The sequence below is a fragment of the Suillus subalutaceus genome (genome assembly GCF_016647625.1).
Source record: "Suillus subalutaceus strain FC151 chromosome Unknown DFJ58scaffold_165, whole genome shotgun sequence".
In the NCBI taxonomy this organism is placed as follows: Eukaryota; Fungi; Basidiomycota; class Agaricomycetes; order Boletales; family Suillaceae; genus Suillus; species Suillus subalutaceus.
The window spans coordinates 44,903-64,640 of record NW_024540414.1 but is presented as its reverse complement, the minus strand read 5'-3'; the positions used below and the strand labels follow the sequence as shown (position 1 = coordinate 64,640).

The window sequence follows — 19,738 nt, the reverse complement described above, 5'->3', positions numbered from 1 at the left end:
TATTTGATCACACCAGGAAATCAAATGTTTGAATACACCTTGATACAGCTGGTGAAGGACGTCTGGCACAATGGCTAGGTGGATATTGGTGTATGGGCATCCCTCCCAGAAAGGGTGCTGCACAGTTCCTGACACATCAGAGGCTTGACACTTGGAATCAAACTGGTGTAGGGAAGGTGATGAGGCCTTTGCTTCTTTGATAACACCAAGGGTCCAGGTTTGTGTGTGTCTCTCTCCAGGAGTCTTGAGGTTCAGATCATTTGTGGATCGATGACATTTAGGACACGTGCCATACTTGGTGCAAGTCACCAAACATTGCTCCAGATAGTCCATGACGTAGCAAGCCAAAACTGGATGCACCTTTCTAAACTTTCCGTCACCCCCAGTCACTTCCATGCCCTTCATTCCGGCTTCCTTGCCACCCCTCACACAATCAAGTGTAATGTTTCTCAAAACCAAGGATCGAGACCAGCAATACTGTGAGACGACAACTTCTGCAACAAACACAGGTATATTTGCAATCCCTTTGAGTGCTTGAAGAATTTGGCCCTCAGTGAGGCCTCGCTTGGGATCATGCCAGGTGTCCTTCATGATGAACTGGTCACCCGTGATGACATCTTCGACATGCAAAATGCAGGTGCCTCAACCAGCAGCGCAGTCAGAGATGAATATAGTTGATAAGATTTTGAATGTCATAATTACCAGGGTTCTTGCTAAGTCCGTGTTCCAGGTGTACTCCTGTAGCCTCATATAACGGATTTCTCCTTTGCGGACGGGCGCAGTATTGATACTAGGATCGTATTCAATGATTTCATTGCGGGTGATTGCGAAAGATATGATGACGCGCAAGAATAGTTTCCAATGAGAATTCATGGGAACACATTGGACGGCAATAGCACCACCTCTGTCGACTTTAAACAGCTCTAGACCATCCTGGATGAACTTCAAGCTAAGGACAAATTCCCAGTTGTCTTGGGATGCGAAAATAATTGATGTTTTAGGTGGAGAAGAGACACATCAGTTTGGAAACATATTGCAGACAGACGCTGGAACTCACAAGCAAGCTGATTGAAGATATCTACCTTCATCCTTTCTGACTTGGAGGATTTCATCTCCCCAACCGATCGCACACATCTCCAGTCTGCCACCAGATCACTCAGCAGTATCAGGTCAGGCTTCCTCTTTGTATCATGGCCGAGAAGGGAAGCTGTACTGTAGGTTGCTGCACCTCAAAGGCTGTTATGAGATCGCTAAATAAGCAGGTCAGTTACTTTGGTGTTTTGACCAGGAAACCAACACTTACTCCCAAGTGCGGATCCCGTTAGACTCAGCTAAGACCTTGGAACTGGGGAAGAGACGCCAAATGAAATCGGTACCTACATCCATGGTGTGTTTGCTCAGTTCCAGCTTAACCCTCACATCGTAGTTGTCCCTAGCAAAGAAAATTGGGGGTTTCATACTGTATGATCGAACCTGAAATAGTTGCAGACATGGTAAGTTGAAAATATTGCACTTGATGTCAATTCAGGGCAGTGGCACTTACCCTAAGGTCAACTTGTGTCGACGTTTGATTCCAGATAAGGAAAATATGAATCTCTCACACATGAATCAAGGTCATCACTCACTCTATGTGGCATCAAGGGATTCATGGCTCAATATTACTTGCTGTGATCAACTGGAGAAAAGGTCTGTTACTGGAGCTGATGATACGCAGGGACCCCAAGAATAGGAAGATGCCTACTCTGCAAGAGAGAGGGGCAGACTTGGTATGGACAGAGGAGCAATGGCGATATGCAGAGCAGGCAGTGAAGATGGACAGCATGGATGAATTGGTGGGATATGTGAGTACTGACTCCCCCCCATTCATTTGTTCTGATTTTGGATATCTGAAGCTCGAGGGTCTTTATGCGGATGGGATCATGTCGCCGTCAAATGCATACATATTCATACCTAACAGCTTAATCAGAGGGTAGGTTAGCTGAATCAACGTAGCTCCAACTATCTGACATTTTGTGGCAGCCATCAGCTTGAGCTGCGCAACAACGATGGGACTTTGATGGCATACAGTTGTGGTACCATGCCTTCATCAATCAGAGACTCCCTTCTGCAGCAGTGATTACTTGCCTTTGAGGACAAAGATCTATTGGTGGACACAGCAATAACTCCTTCGAGGTGATACATTTCTCTTGGTACAACAGGCATGCCACCAGGGTGAGTAATGCCAATTGAAGTATCCCTGTCCAATTTTACTAACAAGGCCATGACAGGGTGACACAGTGCCAATCAACATACATCCCTACATGATGGAGAGGAGCAATGTATGAACTAACCATTCACAGTTTACGCCTTATGTCTCAGTTGAGACAGCTCTTAATCAAGACTTGTACGAGTTGGTCAAGGTGATATTTGGAGATCTCTTCCAATGGATTCAAATTAACGTGGGTAGGATAGTGACATCTTTTAGCTAAACTCACCACTTTACTATCCAGCTGCAGGAATACCTGCCAGAGGAGTATGAATTACTTGAAGCTAGCGCACGCATCCTACTGGGCAACCGTCATTCCCCCGTGCTACCTTTCCTATCGCTAGTCTTCAACATCAACGTCGTCACCAAAGGACACAGAGATGGTAAAGACAAACATGTTTGCCTTGTCCTTCCCATAGGAGTCTTTGTAGGCAGGGAACTGGTCATGATGGAGACCGATCTTGTGGTAGAGGTCTTGCAAGGAGATTTTATTGTGTTTCTTCTGCTAATATTACTCATTTTAATCTACACTACCAAGCACATAGGGCATCTGTAGTTCTCCACACAGACAAAGCCATGGATCATTGGGAAAGTGAGCGTAACAGTTCTCAAGACATGCTAGCTGCAGAGGATGATGAGGAGCAAGAAGATGATGATGGTCAGGACAAAGGGCACTCTGTTATTGTTTGAAAATATGATTTGATTAGTGCACAATATTCTGATCTGCTTATGGGTAGTATACTAGTGGGTGTGTTAAGCTATATTAATAAGAGCAATAAAAGTAAGGTGTTGTTACCCTCACTTGTATAGCTATTATAGTCAGGTAGAGAAGAGTAAAGAAATGGGAAAATGGACATCTATATAGAGCTATATATTAGAAGGCCCTCTATCGTCAAGCTGTATAGTCTATAATAGTCTGTAATAATAGGCACCTTTCAATGGAATTTATAATATCTATAATGTCTATATAGACTTCATCACAGTCTCCAATTTGAGATAAGGTATATTTGGTGTGAGAGTGCTTGGGGTGATCATGATGACCTGGACTTTCCGTGGTGGTGTCATATACCATATTCCTGGGTACAGATCTGAAGATCCGGATCTCAGATCGGATCCAGATCCGATGGACATATCCGTTGTCCAGTCCACAGGTCCGATCTGATTCTTATTTCATGTCCTGTTCATATAACTCTAACTATCGTTCATCTCCTTTCAGCATTCCTGTACACCGGTATACCGGTTATCCTTTACTTCCATTATGCTTACTGATCCGCCACACTTACTGATCCGCTACACTTACTGATCCGCTTTAGCTTATACTTCATTCCCGGTTATGATTTGTTATCCATCCAACTTACCGATATGCTGTACACACACTTTGCTTATACTTCGTACATAGCCTCGCGCCTTTGCTTATTGATCATTCTGTTAGTTATCCATAGTATATAAACCCTTGTACATGCGCTGTAGTAGATCAGTTCGAATATCATCTTAGATTGCACTCATTCCGTCTGGACTCTAAGTCCCTCCGTTATCCATCCAGACTCGAGTACGATACTCTTGTCAACTCCGAGACTTAGGATTGATTCCTATAGTCTATATATCCGTCTCTGTCTTTGGACAGTCCTCACCCGTTAGTTTCCAGTTCGGATCCAATCCGGATGAGCCATTACTATATACGTTCGATATCCGGAAGCCCTAACGGATCCATTACGATACTTATCTGTCTCAATAGATGCGATACTCTAACACTCTGAAATAAGGGGCAAGACTCGGGAAAGGGGCACAGTGCACGAGCTGAGGCCAAAGCCCTTTGGATCCGATACCTCTTGAGTACGGTCTTAACAGGTGGATATTTTGCAGCTGGCCTCATTTCTTTGGGTCCACAGGATTTCTCAACACAGAAGATTTAAACTTGAGGAGAGAATTACTACTAGGCACAACAGATATTGTAGAGACGCAGTAAACAGTGAATGACAAACCTAGGCTGGTCACTGGGAGAGGTGGCAGACAAAAATTCACTGGTTGTTGATGCCGGAGTGCTACTTGTCATGCCTAGCATAATTACTCACTTACACGCAACAAAAAGGTAATAAGTAGCAAGGCCGCAACCAGTTTTCAATTACATAACAGGCTCAGTCCTCAGTAGCTTCTATGGCCCATGGGAATTCCATTGACATTCATTTACATAATTGATCCGTTGGGGCGTGTGCAACCATCTCCATGAAATGAAGAAACTACATAGAGATGAAGACACTGCAGTATAAATGAATGCGCAGGAGTCATGTGACTTTTTCATACAGTCATATTCAGGAGGTACTGAAGAAGGTGAGGTAGCATGTCTAGTAGTACTAGGAATTACAGTATTGCGTAACAACATCATCAGGTCACCAGTTCAGAACACGGGATCTAGAATATATCTCGCATCAAGGATTCCTCAGTTTGGAAAATAGTCTGATGCACCATCAAAGGAAGCTGGACTAAGTAGCTGTCCTGAAACAAACCACGAGATAACAGTGGGTAAAGTGGACACTTTGTCATTTTGCGATCTTTCTTACCATGCTGTAGTTTTCTATCTCGCTCTCTTTCCCAGCCTGCAGGGCTTCCAAATCGCCTTCTAGGGGGACCCTTCCCAGCTCTCCTGGTCACAGTTGTGAGGTGGAGAAAATGATGGACCCTATCACTTGCTGGGGGAACCAAAGTCAAGTTTAGCAGATCCCTTGTGTCTCTTGTAGTCAGGAGATGAGGCTCGCTTTGTGGGTGGGTAAGTTACTGGCTGGCATATGCGAGGCCAAAGTCAAGGAGATGGACAGTCCTCGACTAATAGTAGGTGGTAGCTTTAAGCACATATTGGCACTCCTATACCTATGTTTCACTTGGTCTGCTTAGGTTTCAACTTTGCCTTCTATGAATGTATGTGTACTAGGAGATGGTGAATCAAGCATGGGACAACTTGATTGGTTGGCTTCAAAAATCATCATTCCTACATAATGTCAAACATTTCTGTGTAACTACCCCCTCTACATTTATGTAGATTGTTGCGATTGTGATTAATATATAGCCTTATATGATATTTGAATTTGTTCACCAGTTTACTGATGAAAGAGCCTGTTCGCTTTTCAATAGAATTCGAGGTGCTAGCTGAACACAATGCAGCGGGTTGACGAGCTGCAATAGCAAACCCAAGATACCACAATCTTTGTTATGGTAGTATTCATTAGAGCTAAAGAGGGATCATCGTTATCTGTGACTCAAACTCTTGGGCATTTAACTCATACCAGCGGCTTCATACACCTCCCATGGCACCCATCAGTCACACCTTGCTTTGGCAAAATTTGAATGGAAATCTTTGAGGTCAAGAACACGTCATGCAAACTAATGTACATGATCCAAACAACACCATAGTCTTCTCTTCTGTCAGAGAGCTTTTTGACTTCTCATCGGAAGCCTAAGTGGCAAAGGAGGAAGTGCTGAAGATCATCCCCGCTTCTAACGACCCTTAGCCATTCCCAACTGGAGCACTTGTGGTGGAATTAACACAATTCTTCACCTCACCCAACTCAGCACACAAGACATCAAGGAACTTGTATCAGATGCTCTAAAAACTAATATGAGCGTGTTTTGTACTAATAGTGCTACACTATTTTACATAACAATTTATTTCAGAGGGACACAAATAATATTTGTTGCAGATTCAACTGCATAAAAATAAATATGCATTCAGAAGCTAGGGATCAGATCGATCATTGTGTGGTATAATTCCAGGGCTGGGAATTTCCTTCAGAGTGCCATGTTCAGTTGTTCAACAGCAGATATTGGCCAATTGGGTCACTGGAGTTACTGGAGTCATTGTAGTTAATGCAGACATTGTAGTCACCGCAGTCACTCTAGTCACTGCAGTATCATAGTCACCACAGTCGTTGTGGTCACTATAGTTAGATATTACTACTCAAAAGGATTCCACTTGGCAAAATACCAGAGTGGTGCACATATACAACACATACAAGTTTGTTATGTAAGTTCAAATAGTTTGCGATCGCGATAATATGTATCAGAACCTCTTGATTCTGTTTGCAAGGAGTCCAATCCGAAGATACTCCCCTATAGCCAACACAGTGGTAAGTTTACACGAGGTCAATGGTGACACCCACAGTACAGACTGGCTGAGGGCAGGTTGGATTACTGCCAAATAACTTGAATCAGTGGACTTGATAAGTACAGATGTTATTGTGATGAGCATCAGACAAATGTTCGTCTTACCCTCTTTCACACTACCATGTCTCTAGAGATTATTCAGTTTAGAGCAAACGAAATGGATGACATTAATGCGACAGGACGGCAAATAACACTTCTAGATAGATCATCACACCATGTTCATCCATACTCTCGTAGCCCCGGCATATCACAAACCATGTCACATGCTTCAAGTAGCATGATGTCGCAAGATGATCTGGGTAGCTTTATCCATGGTGGTGTTTCAGACCACAAAGTACCAGCACCTGTAAAACTGAATTTTAAGAGATTGCCAGCAGAACTGCATACCGCCCTCTCATGGATGCGCCAAAAACTAGTGATGAAAATGTTTTTGGAGGGCTGGATACCACAAACCATGGACACAGAGAAGGATGAACTGAAGAACTGTACTCATTACGTTCAGTGTCATACTGCCACTGATTTTTATGACACCCAGGAATAACATCAACAGACAACATTCTTAAATATGTCATGGACATCCTGACGCAAATTGGGGCAAATTGGCAGTAGCAGGCGAGTTATAGATGTCCTACGTTTCATCACAAACTCCTACTCCAATGATCAACGTGAGATCCAGATTAAAATGGAGGAGGCTTACAATTCTCCAATCCATGGAAGGGTGTTAAAGGCGCAGCTTGTGGACATTCACCTTAGAGGACTGTGTGTGATTGCAGTATCCGATTTGAACATCATTCTCATGTTTTGTAGCCAAGTGATGAAGGAACTTCGCATGCCAGCTCCATCCAGGTCAATATACTTGCCTCAAATCGTTAGAAGAAATGACTGTGCCACTAACATCCATGAAGCATGATACCGCTGTGACAATATAGTTTTCCCTGGGCTGATATTCCCCCTTTTTACTTACCTTCACTTACCCACTTTCCTTAGTTTATGTTCGCATTTTTACTGCTTACATAATCATGTCTCCCTTTCACCAGTGTCAGTACCAGTCTGAATCACAGTCTTTTGCTTGATGATACTTCTACTCTCTGAGCTCTGAGTCTAGTACAGAAATCCTTTAGGGTTGAATAGCAGCTAGGCATAGCAATTTTGACCCAACATTTGAAGAGTACTTTACAGAGTTCTCTTCTTGTTGTGTTTCCCACACCGCTCCAACCCCCCCCCCCCCTCCGGACCAATCCTCTCACAATTGGAGTGTCCACAAATGCCTTCCTGTGATTATCAGTTAGAGGAGTCATTGTCAGCTACTTGCTACCCACAACAGGGTATGGCCACTGAGGAGTTGCTGGACCCACAGATTGGTCTTGTTTACCAGCAAGAGCCAGCGACGATTAGCAGCACATTCTATGATTCGGAAATGTACATGGGCCAGTCAGGGCCATATTTCATTGTATAGATATGGGGCTGTGGGTCGACCAGTCGGGTACAGCTGTGATTTCCCTTTTGTTACATCAACTCATGTACATTCAGCTTGGAACTCTCTAGTAGAAATCAGATATGTACTTGCTATATGTTTGAAATTAGACAAATGTGGTACTCCCTCTGGGAAAACATGCATCTTTTGTGGTGACGCTAGATGAATATGAACATTGAATAGTTAACCTTCATTCAGCTTCAAGGTTCGCATGGGCACTTGTTGTATTACTCACCCACCCCGGCCTCCGCCAAGAACGCTTTCGTGATACCAAGGATGCAGGGTCATACACTTGATCTTCCCTGCACTTTGTGCCACACTCAGTCTGGTGCATCCTGTCGCCTCTCAGTTTCACCACACACATTTTCTACACAGGCATTGACTCTTTGACGCCACCCTCATTCATCCGTCACCATCACATTGACCGCATGCATAAGCCTTACATCACCAACTAGTCCCATCATAACCATAGCGTCTGGCCACCGTCATGATCAAGCTAGCATAATAGCGCTATCATTGACATATTTCTATCAGGGGCTTGTAACAGATCCTCGAAGCCAGGTATAATCACTTGTGACTCCCTCGTAGTGGTCAACATTGTTGAGGCTGGCATCGCCATTCTTGACACTCCTTGCCTCATAGACACCACAGAGATGTAATACCTTTATCATGTTTTCAGAGGTCTGAATGGTCCAAAGCTAGATGGAAACGTGCCTTAGGTGAGCATCGAGATACTATTTCTTCTCATACTGTCAAGACCGAGGTCTGCTTCGACATTATGAAGCAGAGCCTCTGGCTAGCTGTTTCCAACCAGTGGTGAGCATTTGTCGAGCACTTGCGGCAAACATTAACGTTTGACATCTACAGGGTAGCGGACAACATCAAAATATGACAATAGATGGGTCTGCCATTCAAAGTTGAGGGCATGCCCCCCGTCGGCAAGTGTTAACATACGTGGCGCTGCCATCTGAGTCGTAATGAGGATAAGTGAGAAATCTGCCATGATGGAACAGCGACCACCCCCTTATGGTGAAGTTATCAGGGTGGACTTGATCGCCAACGGGGCAGTCATTTGTCGTTTGATTCCATCTGTTTACAATGCCATGATTGAGAGTACTACACATGAGGTGAGAAGTGACGATGCAAGAGGATGGTTTGAGGCAGACCTCAAGAACGGTGGGAGACCCCCTTGTGCGGATGGCACGTCGAGCACGCATTGAATCTTGGAAGGATCGTGAATGTCGCCAATGAACTGTTCGATGGTGCCGGCCTTGTACGGGTTTGAATAGTCCTTCGTGCATTCTTCGACATCTGTTGAAATGTGGGGTTGGAAACATTTTGGAGAATAAGTTAACTGACTTACCGTGTATTACAACACACATGTATGGTGACACGCCGTAGTGATCTTCCAGATAGTCTACATTGAGTGTCGCATGCTCGGGAGTTTCCATTTCTCGGATAACAATAGCTCTATTTTTGCGAAGTGTTGCCATGATTAGCTTGCGTAACTCTGCTGGTTTCGAGCACCCATTAGGGGAATGTACATGTTCGACGTATTCTGACCCCGGACGGGATTCTGGAAGCTTAGCGAAATTCTTGACCGTGTTCACATCATCCCAGCATAGATTTACCCCATCCTTCAAAATACATGGCACCACTGTGATGCTCCCATCAGACCATTGAATGGTCTCTGATTCTTTGGGCACTTCAGACCCAAGCATGTGAGAAGCCAAGTCGTTGTTGACGGAAAGACAACATCTAGATCAGTATGGGCCGACAAAGGTGAGGGGGGTATAGGGTCATTTTCAGGGAGGGAGGAATTGTTTGGTACCAAGGATAGTTCGGTCATTGCGCATGCATCACATGTGCTGTGCATATTCATTGTCACTGAGATATTGGCATATTGGCATGATTCTGCCTTGTGTAGATCTAAGAGTACAGGATCAATGGGTATTAGGTCGTGTACGACATTGGACAGTCCTGTGACGTGTGCAGTTGATGTTCTATCATCTGGGACGGTAGACAGCTCTGTGATATGCAAGGGATCTGCTGGCCCTGCACTGTGAGCAGGTCCTGTTGTGTTAGAGGACGGTCCTACTGGAAGTGTAGCATCTAGAACCTTAGGCGATCCTACATTATTTGAGGTATCTGATGGTCCTGCACTGTGCGAAGATCCTGTTGCATCAGACTTTGTAACTCACTGTTGCTTTGCAGGAGGCTGTTCGCTGGTGGAGTCGCCACCAGTTCCTTGCTGTTTCTGCAGCAACTGATGTGCGCATGAATGCCGTTTGTTTTCCGCATTCTTGTTTCTTATCCTTTCCGCTTCTTCTGGGTCTTGTTTCTTATTGTCGAACCATCGTTTCTTCTGCGCTGCATGCTTCTCTTTTGGGGGCAGGTCAGCGTATTCGGGGTATTTCACTGGACGCGGTATGTGAGATACAATGCAATAGGCACGCCAATCTCCTAATACAGGCATTATGACTTATGTAATATAACTTCACAGATGTCAGTTGTTTGGTCACTAGCGGAGTCATTGTAGCCACTATGGTCACTGTGGTCACTGTAGTTACTGTGCAGTTGCAGACAGCCAAAATCAGCAATTTTGGACAACACCAAAGACTGATTTTTCCTGGTGCCACAAATGACCGGGAACCCATTTTTAGTGCAGAATATGTTTATTGAGGACCAGTGCAATGGATTTGCACGAGCAGATTGTCCAACACAACATTTGAGGATTTTTTAGGGCAAAATTTCGGCAGTACCGCAAATCAATCACTAAAATCTCAAAAAATATGGCAATCACTTCCTTTTGATCTGTGCATGATTCCATTAAAATATTACAACAATATAGAGCCGTTTTAGCGCTAAAAATGGTAAGTGTTGAGGTAATTAACCCTGGAATGTCCCTCAAATGCTCCCGGATTTCTATGGGTTGGGCTGCAAATGGGTGAAATCATATACAATAAAGTCCACATAGCTAAATTAGAATATTTTTTGTCGGTGACCTGTCATTTTGGTGATATAGGGCCCCCAAAATGGTGCCTCAGACACCCCAAAGGGGTACACAATGTCCAAAAATTTGGCAGGCCAAAAACCTCATGGGAAAAACTTCGGACCACTGTTTTTAGACATATTTTCACTGCCTGAGTTCAGATCTGGCCTTGGTTTGGCACCAAAAATTCACACTGGATGGCTACCAAAATTGTGGTGTTTGGTTGTCTGCTACTGTAGTTACTGGAGTCACTGGACTCTGAGCATACCGAATAAGGTAATCAAATCGCCTATTCTTGGGTCAGAGTGTCAAAAAAAATGTTTTCTCAGAGGTCCTCTATACCAATACTCACCTCCTCTGTATTTTTATAGCAAGAGTAGAGCAGAGTTGCTGTTTCCGACTCGCCAAGGATGCAATCACGGCGGTCAGAGAATGCTCAAGCTTCAAGCATGACAATTGTGAGCACTGAGCGGAGTACCAATTCTGATTATCCAAAGGATTTGGTGTGCTGAGTGTCAGTTCAGACACCAGTGTTTCTAATATTTTGAGTCGACATCCTTTTGGCAGTGTCATTTCAGCCTATTTATTTCCTATATAAATTGGAGCTCCCTTATAACACATGTAGCTACAGTTCCATATAATTTTCTCATCTTAATAACGGTTCTCAAAGTCGAACCTTCTAAGAAATTCACAGAGAAATTTTGCGAATTCGGATGCTGCCGGTACGGCAGGTTTCGAACTCCGACCTGCCCTGCCAGCCAGTGTGCTCAACATCGTCGTTACCCGGCGTTGACGCTGCTAAAGCCTTAATCCAATATCTAATCACTGTCATTAAGCACACCCTAGATCATGTCACGCTCAAATCAGAGAGGCCAGGGTGGAGGTGTCCGGGCCAACGCACCTGCCAGTACGGACACTGGGAAGAAGTGTACCATTCACTGGGAGGGGGTCCGTGGTGCTCATACTGAACGGCTACTTGCCTGGTGCAAGGAACATGACAATGCACGAATCAAGCTTTTCTCTGATTCGGCAAAGGATGCCAAGGAGCAAGGTCGGAAGAAGAAGCAGAGTGGTAGTTCAAGAGATGTTGTCTATTCACAGGTCGCACACGCAGTATTTTCGAATGATGAGGATCTGGAGGTTCAACGACTCTTCAAAGAGGACCCTAAGGCCTTTATCAAACCAGTTTCAACTCGTTTCGGCACGTAAGTATCTAGTTCCTGCGTCATTCATCTTCCCACTGGAATCACTGATAAGATGTTTCAGACTTCGAAGAAAATACAACGAGTTCAACAAGGACCTCAAGCAGTCAGGAGCAGGAAAGACGTATGCAGAGCTCCAAGAGGATCCAAAGATGAAGTCGTTGATCGGTCCGTTTTAGCTGTGTTGATCTGCACATGTCTTAACCGTGTTTCCATCAGATACAAAGCTCGAAAAATTTCCCTGGTGGCCTGAGCTTCATGGCTGGTGGCGGACCAACCCAGCCTTCAACTATGCCTTCTCTACTGCGGATGTAGGGCAGGACTTTGCATCTGCCGCATTGGAACACTTTGATATTCAATCGATGCAACTAAAACCGGCTACAGGTGACGACGACACTCACACAGACCCTGAAGACGGAGAAATAGTTGAGATCAATCCTCGCACTATGGATGATGGTGGTGTTGTAGATGTGACAGATGATATGGTGGTTGACCAGCCCCCCCACGTGGAATCAGTCGAATCATCACCACTTTTAACTTCGGACTGTGGTCCTAGCAACACACCTGATTCATTCTCGCTAATTCCATTACCATCATGGTACCAACGACCACAGCTCCCTCCCATCTCAACTTCTGATGCGCTTGGCCCAGGAGTAGTATCATTGAACTCTCCTGAGCGCTCACCAGCATCCAATAAAAACACCGTTGATAATTCGCTGTCTTTTTTTTCGGATTTCAAGGAGTCTTCACCGAGCCGTCAGTCTACACCTATTGACTCAGAAGACTCGGACATTGGTGCCAGCCGAGCACTACGGTCTCTCCATGTCAGCTCACTTAAGGAAGTCGCGAAAGCTCACCTTCTCTCGCTGCAAAGCAGTCTCGTCCATCTTCTCAAAGCACATCATCTCAGCTTAGCCGTCCTCCCTCTTCATCACGCAAATGCCCTGGCACCAATGCTCTTGACCAGACCGCAGAAAGGATGTCCCAAACGGCAGAGTCTTTAATGGTACACCTCGATGGCAAACGCGAGGGTCGTGTCGAGCATGAACGCTATAAGCGTATGAAACTCGAGAGCGAAGTCTGGGCTCGTGATCTCAAGGCCCGCAGTGCTCGTGATGAGCGGGAGCATGCAATGCGTCTTGCTGAACAAGACCACCTCCACCAACGGGAGAGGATAGTTCAGCAAATGGAGTTTGCAAGAATCGAACTTGAGCTATCTCGTGCACGTCGAGAAGAGGAGGAGGCCCGGATTCGTCGTATTACTATGGAGCGTGGTCTTGATCAAAACTGAAGTACTAGGTCCGTACTATGTCATACAACTGATCGTTAAGCAATGCAAATGGTCCTTTCTCTGCAAATTTCCCTCGTTGGGTACTAAAGAGGATGAAGAGCTTCTACTTGACGCTGAACTTAAGCGCAAATTTCCCTCGTTGGGTACTAAAGAGGACGAAGAGCTTCTACTTGACAAAGAGAGTAGCAAATAAACCCAAGATCGAAACAAACCGTATCACTGGACTCAAGATATGTACGTTCTAATTACGCCAATGAGGAAAGCAACCGTGTCTTCAACGTGTTGCAAAAATCCTGCCCCACACTTCCAATGTAAGTCTGATCACCTATTGCACCACCCTCTTGTTGATCCTCCTCTCCCACATCGCCATCAGTTTGCCTTGGCCTCCGAGGTTGTTGGTAGAAGTGGACATTCGAGTCCCCATGGTTTAATTTTTCCTCGATTTCAATAATTAAATTGTGCAGAATGAGGCACGAACGGATCCACATGTTTGCGTAGTCGAGGTCCTTCTGATTTTGGATTGGGATGCGAAGCTCCCGCAGTGATTGGAACCGGCCCTTGATAGAGCCAAAAAAATGCTCTGAACGAACACGGACCTAGACACTTGGTAAGCACTATGAACATGTATTGTGATCCATACTCACCGTTGACAGGTTGTGATTGAACGTCTTTTGGTCCTCCGTCAAACTCCCTCCCGGTGGCCGTTTATATGGTGGCACACACCAGGTTCGTGCAGCATATGCCGAGTCCGCCCACAACCACTCTCCTGCACCAAAAAACGACTCAGGATGCCGGGAAACTCTCGTTCGTGCGAATACGTTTGAGTCATGGAGACTCCCAGGTACGCCAATGACATAGTCCACGATACGAAGGTTATGAGGGAATATAACAACCTTTTAAACTGTAAGTCACTGTGTTGCACACCGAACCGATACTTACCTGGGCTGTTAGAGAGTAGTCCGAATTCCTGTCGAAGAACCCTTCACCATGCCAACCAGGTTTCTCATGTAGAGGGGACGGAGTCCCATCTACACAAAGAAAACCTCCACGCCATTCACGACATGTCTTGCTTTCCACGTAAGCTTTCGCCCGCTCTCGCTCCATTTGATCCTCGTGATCAAGTGGATCAAAATGAATCGCCCGGTCATGAAGCTGCAAGATCGCAATCATAACCCGTTTGTAGCAGTTATAAACGGTCCCCAAGGATACTCCAGCCCAGTCGGATATATCTTCAGTAGTCGCGGCATTGCCATAATGGCCGACACCGTTTAGAAAAATGGCGAGCTGGACCGCAACAGGGAGTTGGGGGTTATTTGAGCGGTTATAGAAGATGGGGTGTTCTTGAATTAACTTTGTGAGTCCATCGAACACGTCTGCCTCAACACGAAGCTTGCGGCAAAATTTATCAGCTGAGAACAGAGCCCACTCCTCCAGCAAGTGAAGCTGAGGTGCGCGATTCAGACGTGGATGCACATTCAGCACTCGACACTTCTCCACCTCATCATGCAGCGCACCAATTGCGTCAATGAACTGGGTAAAGACCCATTCACACATGTCCGGGATATCATGCGATAAGAAGTCGGAGTATGCTATTGAGAGCGATACCAGAGAGTTGATTGATGAGGCAGATGTGATTGACGATGTAGGCGACTCCGGCCATGTTGGTGATGCAGTCCGTATACTGATATCCGAGTCGCTACGGCCACTGGCAGCATCATCAAGCTCTGTATCAGAGTCTGAGTCTTCATCCAGTATTTGATCTATCATAAATTCAATTAGTTCCATGTATCGCGCGACGGAAAGGTCATTTCTGGTTTGTTTGAGGCTGCGAAGCAGCATCTTTCGATCTGATTCACGGGGCATATCAGTGATGGAGCTGCAGAATGCTATAGCAGATGGTACAAAGCTTAGGGTTTATTTGTCAGCGTCGGAGCTTCAAATACAACCGGCAACTCGCACACTTTTGACATTTCCAGATTCTATGAAATCAACTTTGAGAACCACTAATGTGTAACAAATGAGATATGAAATTAAGGTTGTCAAATTTTGCAACTATGGCCCAACAATAGTAATCAAGAAGGAATGACCGTGACTCAGTCTGGCTGGGGAGACTGGCTTGAATACCTCACGATTATCTCCACCACTTGCCCTTTTTTCTATCTGTGTTGAACGCAGCCTTCTATCCTTCAGTGGGTACCACAGAAACCAAACCTGCTTACTACAATTTAGTTGTGACGACACTCTGGCTGCCATCACTGAACCCAGCGACTATCACTTTACACTGAAATGCCTCCAAAACAAAGAGTCCAGGGGAAGAGAAAGGCTGGAAGGAGAAGGTGTGTGATTATGAAATGTATAAGCACTGATGATGACGCTCCGTGCTAATCAACCAATGGGTCGACAGGCTGGTGATACGCTGCTTCTTGACAGCACCAGAGGACCTGCAGGCCCATCATTAGATGATAGTATTCATGAAGTTGCAAAACGAGACAAAACAGCAGACAAGGCAATTCTGGGATATGCTCGCTTTGACCTCATCAAATATTATGATCACCTGGTATTCGGTGAATGGAACAACCGCCCTCTAGTTGATTCACAAGTACAGTCTCTATACCAATCATTCCTTGCGAATGGGGTTGACCACTTCAACCCCATCCATGCGATTCCTCTTGTTGTTCCCAAGAAATGGCTTGTGGAAGGGAGCTACAGCCAGGATGTTGATAAGCACCAGGAGCTCCCCATCCTGGAAATATCTGGCAGTGCACCAAAGGTTTGGAAAATAAAGGCAGCCGGGGGACATCATCGGACCAAGGCGATTGAGGCTTGGATGAAGAAGATAAATAAGGAATATGAGATGCAGTTGGCAGAAGAGAGGAACGTCGCCAGGTCACCTGCTGATAACATCAGGCAACTTCAGATTGAACACATCAACAAAGCTGTAAGGATATGCCTGCAGAAACTTGCTGGCATGCTTGAGTACGGTGGTCAATGGATGGTCACTGTTTTTGATGAAAGTAAGTTGTATGCTGAAAATCAAAATGTGTCTGATGCAGAAACCAACAGGTCAGATCGACGAAATCATCGGCCTTCACATATCACAGAATGAAACCAAGCACATATATATGCAGTTGCCGGAAGAGGGCCTCATCCAACAGTATAAGATACTGTCTGCGACAGGCAAAAACTGGTCTAATGTTGAACACACAATGGCTGGGGGCATTTTTGCAAAACAGAATGAACTTCTCACTCAGGACTACATATTCAGCCATCTAGAAATGACTGTATCATCCAGCACTCACTATATCTATTTGCCCGAGATGCAGTTCAATCAATTTTACAATATGATGTTCTCGAGCTATGGAGGGGTGCGTAAAATATTAGGATCAGATACCTTGCGATATTGACTGATGCATGTCTATGGATAGATTGTTGCTGATATCACCATGCGACTAGAAAACCGATTACGCCGGTGTTTTAACATGATCTCATACGATTCCCGCATGGGGGATGCAGAGATGTACCAACAGCTTAAGCAAGCACATCCAGTACTTGCTGCACTCTCTGACCCACTCAGGGAGGCTCTAAACAGTGTATATGAGAAGCACCTGGGTGGTCAAACTGCTGCATCTTACCGATTGGGTAACACAAACAAAGATATTTGGTCAAAAGCCTATCTGCGGTACAAGTTGGATGTAATCGACGTTATGGAAGACTATGTGCGAGACAAGAAGAAAACACAGGCAATAAATGACCTGTCTGATGACGTCCAGACAGTGTTAGAAGGATGTGCCACCAAAGCTAGCCTTGTGCTTCACCAACACGACAACCTACACAACTTCATCCATTTTCCATTAATGTCTCGCTCCGTTATCACCACTCTTGTGTGGAATTTAAGTATGATTGAAAGGTCAATTTTCAAGTTGTGTATCTCCTGCATGTAGATAGTATACCACAGCCATTTAAAGATCCTGCAGGTTTCTGCATGGTTTTCACCACTGCTATATATGGCGAAGGCCCATGGAAAAGACTGGACACCTGGGTCAGCCTCCGCTGACATGATTCGAGCGATTATGTGCCATCCTGACTATGATCCTGAACAATGCATGTATGCTGTTACTGAGGTACAAGTTTAATAATATTTTTATTACACCACATTTCACCCCTCTATGCAGATTATATCGTCAATATTCGAAATGTTCCCAGAGTTCCTTCACATGGAAGGCCAGTTGGTGAATATCAACATATCATGTCGCGTTACAAAGCAGCAGGAACTTCAGATGGTCTTCGGAATTGCAGACCATGGAAAGGAAAGCAAGTGTAGCATGCAAAAAGGTAAAAAGAAAGGGAAGAAGAACGATGATGATGATGATGATGATGATGATGGTAATGATGTTAAGATGGGACTGAAGTGGGCCACTTCTAGAGGCTAATAAGTGACCAGATGTGATCAGGACTAGAGTCCAGAGTAAGTTGCCAATGTATTGGAGTATAGTAAGAGTATACAGTACCTAGAGTCCAGAGTAAGTTGCCAAAGAGGCAGGGAGCACTGGACTCTAGCATATGGGCGATGTTTGGTAAACAAATGTAAACAGACAAGCCACAATCCAAAGGTAAGGAATAACTCGACCTAGGGACATCCTAGGGAGGTCAGGAAGTCATGTAAATAGTCAGAGAAATGTGAGGAATGATACCGTAAGTATATAGAGATAAAACACATAGGAAAGCATACTGTTGAGGTGAATAATCATATAACTTATCGGATCTGAAGGGCTTTGGCCTCAGCTTGTGCGCTGTGCCCCTTTCCCAAGTCTTGCCCCTTATTTCAGAGTGCTAGAGTATTGCATCTAGTGAGACGGATTAGTATCGTAATGGATCCGTTAAGGCTTCTGGATATCGGACGTATAGAGTAACGGCTAATCCAGATCGGATCCGAACTAGAAACTAATGGGTGAGGACTGTCTAAAGGCAGAGGCAGATATATTGACTATAGGAATCAATCCTAAGTCCCAGAGTAGACAAGAGTATCATACTCAAGTCCAGACGGAATGAGTGCAATCTAAGATGATATTCGAACTGAGGAAACTTTACAGGAGTTGTACAGAGGTTTATATACTGGAAGGGATCCCAGAGGATCAGTAAGCTGAACACAAATGCTATGTATGAGCATGTGGAAACATATTGGTAAGTATGAATGGAACATAAGTAAATGAACTTGGAGATGAACAGAGTACAAGGATCAATAAGCAAGACGGAAACACAGATAACCGAAGTCCAGAGTCAAGGGGATTACCATAAGGAGATAACACTGATTTAAGGTTTGGGCTTTGGATATGAGTATAGGTCGGATCCGGAGGTCTAGAGATATTGGATGAGTGGATCCAGAGATCTAGGTGAATGTTAAGACCGTACTCAAGTGGTATCGGATCCGAAGGGCTTCGGCCTCAGCTCGTGCGCTGTGCCCCTTTCCCGAGTCTTGCCCCTTATTTCAGAGTACTAGAGTATCGCGTATATTGAGACGGATAAGTCTCGTAATGGATCCGTTATGGCTTCCGGATATCGAATGTATATAGTAACGGCTAATCCGGATCCATGCCAGCCCAATACATCCTCCACTCACCCAGCCTTCTATCAAACATAAACCCTGTACAGATGTCGCTAGGGATACAGGCCTGGCTCGACCCCCTTCCATGCAATCATCCACTGCACATGATACTCTTGTTCTGGATGTCGACCCCACTTTTAGTTCTCTCACTGGGAGACGACCAGGTAAGACACATCATTTACTGGCTCCGATGCAGTATTCAGCAGTGGTGACAGTGACTACGGACCTACATGTTGGCCCAGAGTGTCCCACCTCCCCATCCACCACGCGTGATCTTCCTGTTCTGGACATCAACACTACTCCTAGTCCTCCCATTCTCCAGGTCCACCCTGGCTCGCCTTGGCCTGCTCAACGACTCACCACGCATGTCCCTGCCAGTGACAATACCTGCTATGGCAATAGCGAGGACTACAGTGAGTATGTCACTTTTGTTTATAAGGCTAGTCTGTTGTTGGTGCGCATTTGTGAAAGCCAGACGTCAATGTAATCAGTTCAACTTTCTATTTACCTCCACAATCAGTCATTAACACTTTTCTATATAGTTCTGCCAGTTGAATTCGATGACATAGGATCAGCTGCAGTGTCAGGTGAGATATACATTCAGTTAAGAGATCTGACAGATCTTCTCAATTACTTAGATGATGGACTAGAAAAGCATACTGTAGAGGTGAATAATCACATAACTGACATCATGGGAATGCATTCTCCCACTATTCCTGTCGCAAAGGAATATGAGCAACATAGGGGATTGGATCTCTTCACTGCGATTCAGGAGGT

General features: G+C 45.0%; 4 protein-coding genes across 4 annotated transcripts; 2 read left to right on the top strand and 2 right to left on the bottom strand.

The window, feature by feature from the left end:
* On the bottom strand, nt 1-417 carry DFJ58DRAFT_626361 (uncharacterized protein; the record flags this gene model as incomplete). Its single annotated transcript, XM_041381116.1, has 1 exon — nt 1-417. A coding segment is annotated over one exon (417 nt), but the record flags the coding sequence as incomplete, so codon positions are not given.
* Nucleotides 418-1,733: 1,316 nt separating this feature from the next.
* DFJ58DRAFT_734075 (uncharacterized protein) lies at nt 1,734-2,935 on the top strand (the record flags this gene model as incomplete). The annotated part of the gene is made up of 6 exons (XM_041386405.1): nt 1,734-1,841; nt 1,893-1,969; nt 2,020-2,072; nt 2,359-2,438; nt 2,490-2,740; nt 2,791-2,935. The coding sequence occupies 6 exons, from the start codon at nt 1,734-1,736 to the stop codon at nt 2,933-2,935; spliced, it is 714 nt and encodes a 237-aa protein (XP_041237887.1).
* A 5,715-nt stretch (nt 2,936-8,650) lies between these two features.
* Nucleotides 8,651-10,350, bottom strand: DFJ58DRAFT_846257 (uncharacterized protein; the record flags this gene model as incomplete). The annotated part of the gene is made up of 6 exons (XM_041393281.1): nt 8,651-8,735; nt 8,829-8,963; nt 9,041-9,185; nt 9,238-9,632; nt 9,653-10,036; nt 10,076-10,350. The coding sequence occupies 6 exons, from the start codon at nt 10,348-10,350 to the stop codon at nt 8,651-8,653; spliced, it is 1,419 nt and encodes a 472-aa protein (XP_041237886.1).
* A 5,377-nt stretch (nt 10,351-15,727) lies between these two features.
* Nucleotides 15,728-17,789, top strand: DFJ58DRAFT_734071 (uncharacterized protein; the record flags this gene model as incomplete). Its single annotated transcript, XM_041386404.1, has 5 exons — nt 15,728-16,373; nt 16,423-16,724; nt 16,785-17,253; nt 17,305-17,480; nt 17,532-17,789. The coding sequence occupies 5 exons, from the start codon at nt 15,728-15,730 to the stop codon at nt 17,787-17,789; spliced, it is 1,851 nt and encodes a 616-aa protein (XP_041237885.1).
* Nucleotides 17,790-19,738: the final 1,949 nt, after the last annotated feature.